The 12,233-nt window shown below is 43.8% G+C and overlaps 1 protein-coding gene across 7 annotated transcripts in view; it reads left to right on the top strand.

The window, feature by feature from the left end:
* SLC7A1 (solute carrier family 7 member 1) overlaps positions 1-12,233 on the top strand; it is a 50,762-nt gene that overhangs the window by 24,205 nt on the left and 14,324 nt on the right. For 4 of the 7 annotated variants that reach the window (XM_017731370.1, XM_017731368.1, XM_017731369.1 and 1 more), the window contains 4 exons: positions 1,645-2,028; positions 6,820-6,978; positions 9,162-9,336; positions 11,233-11,357. In XM_017731370.1, coding sequence (XP_017586859.1) covers positions 1,659-2,028; positions 6,820-6,978; positions 9,162-9,336; positions 11,233-11,357 — 829 coding nt within the window. In that variant the 5' untranslated portion in view covers positions 1,645-1,658. Of the gene's footprint in view, positions 1-1,644; positions 6,979-9,161; positions 9,337-11,232; positions 11,358-12,233 lie in introns of those variants that run through there. The other 3 variants (XM_017731371.1, XM_017731372.1, XM_017731373.1) reach the window with 3 other exon arrangements.

Raw genomic sequence — 12,233 nt, forward strand, 5'->3', positions numbered from 1 at the left:
CTGCATTACTCTGGTGGGAGTTAAACAAAACCTAGGACTTGTGTCATCCTAGAAAGCAACAGAATTCATAGGGGATACTCCAGTGCCACAATCTTCTTGCCCATTTAACCCAGTTCAGAGTTTGTGACTGCCCTGTCCCAGCTTTAGAGAGCTGGGCAGTTGTCCAGCCAGAAGCAATCCTGGCTGACATGGATTTGGGTAAGGTTCAGGTGGGAAGGAGATTGTTCGCTCAATCTGACATACAAATGCACTTAGGTAAAGACTTATGCCTGTCTTCCTGCTGAAGGGAGAAGATAGTTTTCCCTCTCTGAATGCGTTGGGAACTCCCATAGTTAATGAAACAAGAGTTTTGTAAGATTGGCCTAAAACCTGTGTTTATTTGTCTAAATCCATGTCTGTTGGGAGCATGTTTGAGAGCTGTTGGTGGGATACAATTCCTGACACAGTGGGCTTTGTAATTCTCAGCTGTTCCTGCAGTTGTAATTACTTTCTCATAGCAGGGGAGTTAGTGTAAAGCCAAGAGAAAGGGATTTAAGCCGGGACTTATGACCGGTGTCTTGGAAAAGTGAAGAGGATTTTTGGTTTTGTAGTTGATGCTGTGGTGATAAAACTGAAGCATGGATTTAACAGTTGACTCAGTTAATTAAGTTTCTTAGCATGTATTTTCCCACCTTTTACGCTGGGTTTTAGCTGCAGCTGATGAAGTACCAATCTCACTGAACTGTACTGTAAATTGCATTTAGGAGTATTTTTGCCTGCATGTTATTCTCAGCATAGTATTGTTGTTGGTGTGCAATGTGTGCTGCTGGAAAGCATATGCCTCAGTCCAGCATTGCATCTAAATAAAATAACCTTTTTCCTTTTGCATAATTAATGAAGAAACATTTTTACAGCCCTTTTGCTGAAGCCAGGCTTAATGGTGCAGTGTGAATACCAGGGTGGGGCTCTTGGAGCTGGAGGATGCAGTCTGAGATAGAAGATGAGGTTCATCCTTACAGGCTGTGGCCACACAGCCTGTAGATTTGTAGAGTAAAGCAGAGAAAATGTGATGTCTGCACAGCACATCTTACAGAGGAGGTTGTCCTGGAGTAGCTGTTCCTTAGGCTGAGTACCCATCAGCTTGGGAGATGTTACATACACCCCTACAACATCCTCAGGTTTAAACCGATCCCAGCAGTACAGGGTTTGTGCATTCCACAAGCTCTCTGCAGTGTGAACCACAGTGTGGTAAATGGGGCAACTGGGATATTCACTTTTAAAGTACTCTCTTGCTCAGAACAGGAAAACCCTTCTGAAATCTGAAATATGGAATTTGCATTTTTAGTTTGCCCACTTGTGTGTGGCCTGGGTGACTGTGGAGTGGGGTGGGAGCTGTATTCGAGTATTGCCTCTCTCCTGGGATTGCAGAAGGTTTGCAGCATGACTGAGAGTTGGAAGTAGAAAATGCTTTAGTTTTGTTTATTTTAATTACCCATGGTAAGTGCAGATGAAATGCTAAAGGAGACATTTTGCCCTGTAAAAAGGTGGAAGATGGGAAGTTTCATTTGTTGGAAGGTAACAGGGCTGTACCATTATAACTGCGCAGTGATGCTGATGTAGGAGGGTATTCTGGTCTGGATAATGATGGCAGCATCTTTCTTGCAGACCCAAAAAAGAAGATGGAGTGTCAGAAAATTACCAATTTTGGAAACCAGCTTCTTCGTCGGAAAAATGTGGACTGCACTCGAGAAGACAGTCGGCTCTCACGATGCCTCAACACGTTTGACTTGGTGGCTCTGGGAGTGGGCAGCACTTTGGGTGCAGGTGTCTATGTACTGGCTGGAGCTGTGGCACGGGAAAATGCAGGACCTGCCATCGTTATCTCCTTCTTGATTGCCGCCTTGGCTTCAGTGCTTGCCGGACTCTGCTACGGAGAATTCGGTGCTCGAGTTCCTAAGACAGGATCAGCTTATCTCTACAGCTACGTGACTGTGGGTGAGCTGTGGGCCTTCATCACAGGGTGGAATCTAATCCTCTCCTATGTTATCGGTAAGTATGGTGGGTGTGCTGCCAGACCCCAGCTTTAGTTCAAGGTGGCAGCCTGGTCTGTAAGGTCACCCTTGTTTGGGTGCCTGTGTTACCAATAGATGCTTCACTCACGCACTCACTGAGGATTTCAGGACTCGTCTGCGAGATGCATTTTTGGTGGCTCCTGCCAGTTGGTGAGGTGAGTCGAGTCGTGTGCTGCTGGCTGAGGGTTTATCCTAATGTGGGCTTTTTGCTGCTGGGAATTCCTCTGAATCTCCACCTCATCCCTCTGGCGTTCCCTGGCTGCTGCACACTTGCTAGGGTGCAAAAGAGTGTCCTCTCTGCTGAGAAAGGAGCTGCTCACAGAAAGATGCTTTTATACAGAGCATCTGTACTCACAGCTGATCAAGGATTAATTCTGGTCCCTTTGGGATCTATTTAAAGTATCTGGAGATAAGAGTTTTGTCTTGTGAATTGCTGCAGAATTAATCTTAAGATGATCTGCAGGTTCACAGTCTCTGGAAAATACAAACCAAATCCCTTCTAAGCCCTTGACTCCCACTAGGAGAGGCCCTGGATCAAGCTCAGAGCATGCGCTGTGCAACTCAGCTGATGCATTAAAACTAAGCCACACTTTGCTAATTAAGGATTCCTGTCTTTTCAAGCACATTCTGGGCAGGCTGCTTGTTATCACACCTCTAATTAAGGCTGCAACAGACTCACCAGTTGAGACTGAAAGCTTGCTAGTTAAACTGAAAACCGACTGTATGCTAAATTATTAAAGAGAGTTGGTTTTTTTTAACTGCATTTTATGGGATCTGTAAGCATTACCTTGGAATTTAGTTTCCATGGTGCTTGGAGATCATATCAAGAACAACATAGTGGCATAGCAGCTGCCTGTCTGAGATCATGCTGGCTTTCCTCTGTGTGTTACTTGAAATATTTTTCTCCTCTTCTCCTCCTCCTTTAAAAAAAAAAAAAAAAAGAGAAGATGAAAAGCCAGATTCAATTAAACTCATGTCCTTAAGAAATCAGAGTCCTGTAGCTATTTTGTGAATAACATTCACTGCAATGAGTAGATAAAAATACTTTTTAAAAAATTAAGTGTATAATTTCCTCCAGACTTCTAAAATGGACTCTGCTTAGGCTACACATAGATAAATTGAACAGATTTCTTGGTAATTTTTCTTCTGTTCCAGAAAAGTAATGATAAATCGTCTCCTTCATGCCCTTCATCTAGTTGGTTTTGGGGCCCTTCCTACCATGATACTGGACGACCAAAATGAGTGACATAGCGGTGGTTGCTGTCCCAAAACCTGATTCTGCAAATGCACAATGAAAACTTTTGCCTACTGAATGTTCTACTCCAAGGATCTGGGCTCAGAGTGGTATTTCTGAGATTTTTTTTTTTCCCCCTCTCATAATGGATTTTGAACAACTGCCTCAGTTTTTATCTCAGAGTTGACTGCTCATTGTATTGTCACAAGGCAGAAAATACAGTAACAAATAAGTAGATACTATCCGTGAATGTGTTTGAATACAACTTTGTGACTTTTATTTCAGTCCTGTGTCAAGAATGTGTATTTGCAAACTGTCTTTCTCATAATTTGTGAGAAAGGGCGGCTAAGATGGAAAAACACTGGGGGAGGATATGAGGTATAGGAGGTCTCTTTATCTCACTCAGCATTTCTCTCAGAGCTAATTGCCCCGTTTGTGAGCAAGGACAACTCCCAGCAGCTTCTGGGGCATGGAGGAGAAAGATATGTTGGGTGCCACTGTAAGGCCCCAATCAACTCGCTTGATGAGACTTTTGAAAGTGTTTATAATGGTTCCTGTACTCTGGGTTAGACACATGGGAGAAATACCAACCAGATATTCTCAAGAGGTCAAAACAACACAAAAGTTTACTGGCAAAGTTTAGAAAAATCAGGAGACTTTCGCAAAAAACTTAGTACAACATCCAATCAACATAAAACACTTCTCACAGCATTGATTTAGCCCATCCAACTTAGCAAACTTTAAACCTGTTCCATATTAAGGTACTCAAAATGTTCCAAGAAGAGGGAATTAGAATAAGGAGTGAAAGATAGAAAAGACATACAAAAGCACACATAGCTACCAGCTCCTGAGTTCCAGCAGTGTTCAGATACCAACTCCATGAGGAAGGTAGGGTCAAGATGTGCTGGACTTATGCTCCACCTTAAAAAACCCTGGGCCTTTGTGGGGCCTCCCCACAGGTGGGAATTCTGGTCATTTGGCCACTCAAGAGCTGGGTTAGGCGGAGTGGAGTCATGCTCCTGGTGTGCCAATGCCGGGCTGGAATAGAGGCTGGGGGGTGTGGGGGCAGGGCACTGCCTCACCAGGGCAAGGCTTGACCAGCTCTCTCTCACACACAGAGGCATCACTAAATGTCTCGAGACGTCAGTCCTTTGAGTCACATGCTGCACTTCAGAGCCAAGGCTTGAGGGGGCAGAAAGCCAAGTTTTTTCTTAATCTTGCTGAGAAAATGCCAAGCAGTGCATTGAAAATGAGCTTGCATCTCTAACGGGCTCAACCAGCTTGGTGTTTTCATGCTGAGGTTCTCAGATATATGCTCAGGAAGTGTTATGAAGGTGGAAAAAGAAATCCTGGGGTCCAAGGATGGGTGGGCAGTAGGTTTTAATTAATTGAAGTGACTTGACTTGGGGGAAGGCTTGTGTGGAGTCTTGGAGGTGGGTGATGAGAAAAAAATGGGCATGCAACTGATCAGTTATGGTCTAGAGAAAAGGAGGAAGGTGTTCAGGATCTGATGAGAACTTTCTTCTGGGATGATGTGGATTTGGGGAACTGTGCCAGATTGTGGGATGCATTTCAGGAACTGGAAACTGGTGGGAGCTGGTAGTATGATGAGTAGCAGCATCTCTGGTAAGCAGCTGCTGCTGGGGTTTCCTGGCACTTGGTGACCTCCTTATCTGTGCCTGTTCCTGCAGCGAGCCCAGCACCTGAGCTCTGCAGTTCTCCTGGGATCTGTGTGCTGTAGGCAGGACCCAAATCCAATCTGGTGAGGCTGTGCTGACCCAGAACTAGTAAATCCTCCTGGGTACAAGCTGAATCTCTTTGCACTGTGCTCTCTAATAACAGCAAGATATTATCCAGGTGTCTGCATTGTTGAAAGAATGTCAGATGCCCCCTGCTCCCTCAAGCCTGTTGGTTACAGAGAGTTCTGGATAAATGGCTGATAGTTATGTGGAACTGGCATCCAAGCAGCTGGCATCTAATGTAACACATGCAGGAGCTGGGTGTTCCTGTCCTAGAACGTAAAATATTAGAGCTAGGACAAAAAAATAGCACTAAAATAGTCTTTTTCCTCAAATCGTGCCAAGGCTAAGCTGAAATTTTTAATGTGGTATACGATAACTTTTGCAATTTCTTAAAATTAAATTGGTGGCAGTGATGTCCAAACTCTTTAAAGGTGTTCACACTGTGCACTCTTCTGTCCTGGTTAACAGAAGAGTCTCCCAACAGGTCTGTTCTGCAGCTTAATTTTTATGCTGTTGCAAAGCTGGATTGGGCAGGTGAGTGTTCCCAGCTGTGCTGCAGGTGCTGCCCACCACTGCTGCAGAGGATTTGGCTGTAGGTGAGCACAGACATTGTTTGACAGGATTGCAGGTGCCGGAGTTGGGACCTGAACACCCACTCACAGGTGAGTGTGGCAGGACAGACTGTTCTGGGTGGAAAGGGGCTCCTGATGGCATCCTCTGAGGAACTGCTTTGCAAGCCAAAACCAAGCCAAGCTCTTTTTTTAACTAGGTAATTATGTACAGTAGTAATTATAACATGCAATTAGGTGCTGTTATATATAGTGTATGTACTGTATAAGACATTGGGAGTGTAACAGTAGCCACTTAAACACAGGAGAGCGAGAAGGTGGCTTTTACCCAAACCTACTTATTTTACAAAATGCTGTCACTGTCTGGTGGTAGCTCTTTATTGTTATTATTTCAGTTCTCTCAAATTACTTTTATGGCCCAGACACTGTCCCCAACTTGCTTGTCCTGAGACCCCAGGTTCAGTCCTTGCCCCAACAAAGCTGCATGTAGTTGAATGCACTTGAACCACAGCAAACAGCGGCCCCAGAGGGTGAAGTCTGAGCACTTTTGGAGGCAGGAGCTATGCCACTTGCTGTGATCATCACCAGCATTCTGCAATAGGCTGACTTATGCTCAGATAACACGTAAATTGTATCTGGGTCTTTTTCCTGCTTACGTGCTCTAGCACTGGAGGTTGGAGCAGACCTGAGTGTTGCCAGAGTGCAGAGCTGGGCAAGTGGTGTGGTCCAGTCTCTGGTGCTCCAGCATTGCACTGCTGGAGGGCAGCTGGATTCTGTAAGGTCTCTCTGCCTGGGCTGCAGCCACCTAACTGGGGCTGCCAGAGACTTGTGCCAGCATTACATTTGGACCTCTCTGGTAACAGAAATTACCAGGTTTGGGGGAAGGTCGGCCTGTTGAGGGTGTAACGAAAAGGTCAGTCAGGGCAGTATCTAAGGCAAAGTTGAGGTTTGCAAAGAAGCCTGACTAAAAGGATTTTTCTCATCTTGTCAGCTCAGCATAAGTCTGAGGCCCACCACCTGTGTGTGTTACCATCAGAGCAGATGCCAAGCAAAAACACAGGCTGTGGGCTGGATATGGAGAGGAAAGTCTACTCCCAACACCTGGGAGCACATGCATGGTTGCTTTGAGGCCCTCCATATTGAAAAACCTTACAAGGTTCCCCCTGGTTTGGAACATGTGCCAGCTACAAAGGGTGATGTTTATCCTTTCTGTCCTCTGGCAGGAACCTCGAGTGTGGCCAGAGCCTGGAGTGCTACATTTGATGAAATCATAGGGCAGCACATTGAAAAATTTTGTAAAAAATACATGACGATGGATGCTCCTGGAGTGCTAGCAAAATACCCAGACATCTTTGCTGTGGTGATAATCGTCATCCTAACAGGTGAGGCACTGGAGGGATTTGTGAGTCTTGCACCTCCTTCTGTAATCCCATTGTTTGCTTTTGGAATGAGCATAAAGTCCTGATTTATTTTGGACAACATATTAAAGGCTTTTTCTTTGCTGCAAGTGTTAGATTGACCTATATAGCTGCTGTGGAGTTAGCACAGGGCATAGCCTGTTTACAAGGTTTTTAATTAGAGGGGAGCATTCCTGATATTTTTTGAGCCACTTTTAAAACCTTCAATCAAATTTTATATAAGGAGGAAAAGAAAAGATGACTTGTTATCCTCAGTCAGGTATGGAAATTTAATCCTTCCCTCCACAAATCCTATTACACAAGAATTTAATGCAGTTGCTCTATCAACCTTATTCCCTTTTTGATAATCTGCCAGTTTTTGATGCCTTGAGCCAGGAAAGTGAGGGGAAAAAAAGAAAGAGGACTTGGTTACAATCTCATGTACTACTTTTTTTTTTTTTTTTCCTAAAAATATATATGGGCTTCAATTTGCAAAAGTGAACACAAGACTCCAGAGAAATAAATGTGTTCTAGACAGTCTGCGCCTCTTTTTTTTTTTCTAAAAATGTGCCAAGGCTTTGATCATAAATTGGAAAAGTTTTGACAACTTGGAAGATCAAAATGCTTCAGAATGTTTACCTCTGCTCCAACTGGATCTTGCAAAGCATTACCAAGTTTAGGGAAATTTTAAAAATTACGCTTCCGTACTCTGTGATTTCCAGCACGCAGAAGCTGCAGTGTAACACTAGCAAGGTTATCCTGAAATTTCCCATTCTGATTGGAATGGCCTTCTCATGGTGTGAGCTGTGCTTACAGGGACAGGCCTCATAAACAAGGGATGCTTTAGCATTTGGGTTTGCACTTGGATCTAAGATTACATCGAGGGCTGCTGAAGCAGCCCTCTGTTTTCAGGATTACATCCGAATGGGAGAGATTTTCCTCTTTGTTCATTTGTATGTAATATGAATTGCTCTCATTTAAAATCAGAATCTGGTCTTTCACCTCATATACAATTTACAAAATTTAGAACTCCTAACTTAAGCACTGCTGAGGTGTGAAATGGTAAAGGTTACTTTATAATAAGGTGGCATTATGCTCCTGCATGAAGCAAATTCCATGGATTTTAATAAAAAAGGCAAACCATTCTTTTCTAAAAAAAAGCTGCTGAATGAGCAGCTTTAGTCCCAAATATAATCACCACAAGTTTACTTCTGCTTGCACTGTCTTGAGCTTCAGATTTCTAAATGGTACCTTACAGATTTTCATGGGCTGGTATGCAGTCTTATCAAACACTCCTGATATGGCAGTGTCAACTTATTTCCTATTTTCAAAGAAGGAAAGGTGAGTACACAGGATGCTCCTTCAAGTCCCTTGGAGTAGCAGTAAAAGAACACTGTTGTGCTTCCTCAGGCCCGTAGGAAGTTTTTTTACTTCTCCTTCAGCCTTAGATTTGGGTTAAAGGTTTCAGTTCTTAAAAATCAGGCACCTGAAGAGGAACTTAAGAGAGCTTGTCAACCTGAGAAGCCAAGTTATGCCTCAGTAAAATTCTGTTTGCCAAGGCCTGTAGCCATGCTCTTCTCCAGATAAATGATCTTAAGATCAATCTGAAATCCTGCTCTCACTGAACTCACTTGCAAAACTCTTGCTGATTTAGGTGGGAGCAGGGTTCCCAAGATGCCACCTTCTTCTTTGTCTTCAGCGCTAGAAGTAGCTATTAGAGGTAGAATCCTCCTGGATTCTACTCCTTGCTCATATTTCCCTGTTTCTAAGGAAAGTTGGGTGTTGTTCATAACTTCTACATTTGGCCAAGACCTCTAAGACAATGTTCCTTCATGAAAAACCACCTGTTGTGCTTTCTCTCCAGGTCTCTGTATGGAGTTGGAGGCTGTGGGAGTAGTTAAGGTGTGTTAGCAAAGCACTTTATCAGGGACACAGTCCACATGGGCGTGCTGGGTGGGAAGGCGTGTCACATTCTGCAGCAGTAATATCTAGTCTGGAGTCTTCATCCTGCTTCTGGGCGAGTTAATCCTGAGCTGCCTGGATTTGTGAAGAAACAAAGTGTGATAATTTGGGAGGAGCACAGCATGAACACAGTTGAGCTACATCTGCGAGTCCCCAGTGCCTGCTGCTGGTGGTGAAATACCTGACCTATGCCATTTTTTCCCCAGGCCTTTTAGCTTTTGGAGTGAAAGAATCTGCCCTGGTGAACAAAGTGTTCACCTGCATCAACATCCTTGTGCTTGGATTTGTCGTGATCTCCGGCTTCGTGAAAGGATCTGTTAAAAACTGGAATCTGACTGAACAGGACATTTACAACACCAGCCATAGCATTTCCAAATACAAGTAGGTTGGATGTTTTCTTTTCATCTCAGGAGCTGGTGCATTTTCAACAGCAAGTTTAAATGGGGGGTTGTGGACCGAGTTAGAAAACCAGTGAATGAGATGGCTGCCTCCTTTGCCAGATACCTTGGAGGCAAAGCTGTCCTTGGTGCGTGTTTGCTGAAAGCAGGCTGTTCCTATGGGCTGAAAGTGCTAGGAGTTGGCTGCATCGTGGGCCCTGCTGTAGGACTGACCATTTCTAGCCTTATGACCAGTATAGCATCCAAAGTTGAGAGAAAAGAGCTCTTTAGACAGTGTCCTACTCAAGGCTACACCGGGCTGGCTCTCCTGTCTGTATGAAGCCATGTCCAAGTATAGCTGTGTACTTTCTCTGAATACTTGGGCAATATGTTTCGAGCATTGTTACACCTTTTAGACACCTTGTCTCAAATGCCTCAACAAAGTGAAGGCAAGTTGCAGATTATTTTAATGCATTGCAGCAAGCATATCATAAATATGTTTTTAATTACATTTTGCTGTTTGGCCAAAGTTCTGTCATCCTATACAAGATCAAAATTAAGGAGCTTACAAGGCTTACCAGTAAGACAAAGCTATTAATTTTTTCTTGAGACTGTACAACACAGAATAAGGACCTTTAAATATCTCCACAGGTATCAGCTCAGTCCTGGCTTGCTACCTAAACTCTTTATGGTGGCCTGCAAGGAAGCACAGCTGCACAAAATCTGATGAGATTCATAAATATTGTGTGGGTCAAATTTATCTTCTGTAAAAGCCGCTTCTTGAGCCTCTTTTCAAAATTCAACCTGCTGCAAACAAATTGCTTCTATAGGACAGGTACCCTCTCCTTCCCTGCTGCTATTGCCATGCAAGGAGCAATTAGTGCAAGAGTTTCAAAGTATAGCTGCAGCTCTTTGACCTGTAGGACTTAATATTTTTGTAAAATCTGTCTGGGGTTTATTTTCTCATTATTTCCAGAGTAATCCACATTTGGCTTGTGCTATTTCTGTAGGCCAGTTTTCATCTAAGTGTCAGCAGAGCTGCAATGAGAGAGTTCAGATGCTTTTATGTGAGAAGACTTGCAGATTTGGGATTTACTTTAGTTTAACTGCCTTAATTCATCTTTACAAAGGCTTTTCACTGAAAAAGTGACCTAAATCACTTGAACTGAAGGGTATGCTTGTTATATGTCACTCAACACAAGGCACATGGATCTGGGGTCCCCATCCAAAGTGCACTGAGATCAGCCTGGGCTTGTCTGCTGACTTAAATGAGCTTTGGATAAGGCTCACCAAAGCATTTGGTGTGTCAAGGATCCAGGCTCCACTTCTCTCTCATGGTTGCAAGCATGGTTTGAGTATGAGCTTGGCATAAGGACTTTGGAAGTTGAGAATGGAAGATGGGGTGGATTTTAAACAGTCATGGCACCTTGCATTCCTCTCTTATGTCTACTCACCTACACTTTGTCTGAGTCCATCTGATGTAAAAAGTGGATGGCTTACCTGTTTCTCAGTCTTCAGCTTTTCCAAAAGCTTTTCCTAAAGCTTCTGTTTGAATGAATGTGTATCTACACACATGCAGTAATGTTAGGAGAGGATTTTTAATATTCATGCTATTTTCTCCTTGTCTTAGCCAAGACATTTTTATCCACCCCACAAAACAGGTGGTGGGAACAAAGCGTGAACCATTTTTATTCCGTGCATTCCCCAGCCTGTTGCAGGCCAGTCCAAAGCTCAGCAGTGGGTAGGGCTTAGCATTTTGCCTGGTATTTGTATGCTAGCATATGAAAGGGACAGCCTGATCCTTCAAACTTCAGCTTTGGATCTTGTTATGAGCTATGTGAATAGCTTTGTGCCTCCCAGATAGTCAGGATTACTTCTAACCCAGTGCCATGCCTTTCAGTCAAACACAGGAAGAAAAGCTCTACGGTGTTGGAGGTTTTATGCCCTATGGATGGAAAGGAGTCCTCTCAGGGGCAGCCACGTGTTTTTATGCTTTTGTGGGATTTGACTGTATTGCTACTACAGGTAAGAGGGAAGATGTCTTCATTCTGGTTATGAACCTGGCTGCCGGTAGACTGACTTTCAGTAATGTTGCAGAGCGCTGATAATAGGGAATTCACGACACCGCATTTGTCATCCCTCTGAACTTCAGCTCAAAATAGGCTTTTGGCTCAGCTGCTACTAATAGTGAAAGTGCTGAATTTGTTCAAGTCCCTGAGTGCCCAAGTGCTGACTTCTAGCTGCTGTGGCATGCAGATAGGCTGTATAACCCACAAGCTTCCTCCTTTCTTCTTTGCCTGCAGGGCCCAAGCTTGTGGATAGTCAGATACGACACTAACCAGGTCAGACTCCACAGAAAACATGTCCAGGTTTACCAGCTAGGGCAAACAGGGAAGGCCCAGGTTCGGATGAGTTTGAGCCTCTAACTCCAGATGATACTTTAATCAACAGGTTATTCTGGGACAGAGTTCTTCAGTGCCTTCAGCTGAAGAGGCTCTGATGGCTTGGAGTATTTTAGAGATCCAAAGAAAGAGGAAGCCTCTGGGGAGTAATCTGCACCCTAAAGCTGTGCCTCAGAATCAGGAGGAGTTTTTACCTCTAAAGGTTAAGAGGTCTCATTTCAAGAGAGAGGCATAGTTATATTTCTTGTGGCTAAGAAGAATCTTAATTCCCTGAAGAAAGGATTATCCTTAATTTCACATTTGGCAAGAACGGTTGGAGCAGAGGGAGAAGGAAATCGTCACAGACAGATAAAGGATTACTATGTCCTGTTCTAAGCAAGGAGTTTGAGAAGTGCTCAATTACTCCAGCCAGCCCTGGAGCCTCTCCTTGTAAGAGAAACATTCATCTGCTTTTGACTTGTAGGTGTATGGATCTATGTTTATCAGTTTATCCTGCTGA

The sequence above is a fragment of the Corvus brachyrhynchos genome, unplaced genomic scaffold (assembly GCF_000691975.1).
Source record: "Corvus brachyrhynchos isolate BGI_N302 unplaced genomic scaffold, ASM69197v1 scaffold103, whole genome shotgun sequence".
Taxonomy (NCBI): domain Eukaryota; kingdom Metazoa; phylum Chordata; class Aves; order Passeriformes; family Corvidae; genus Corvus; species Corvus brachyrhynchos.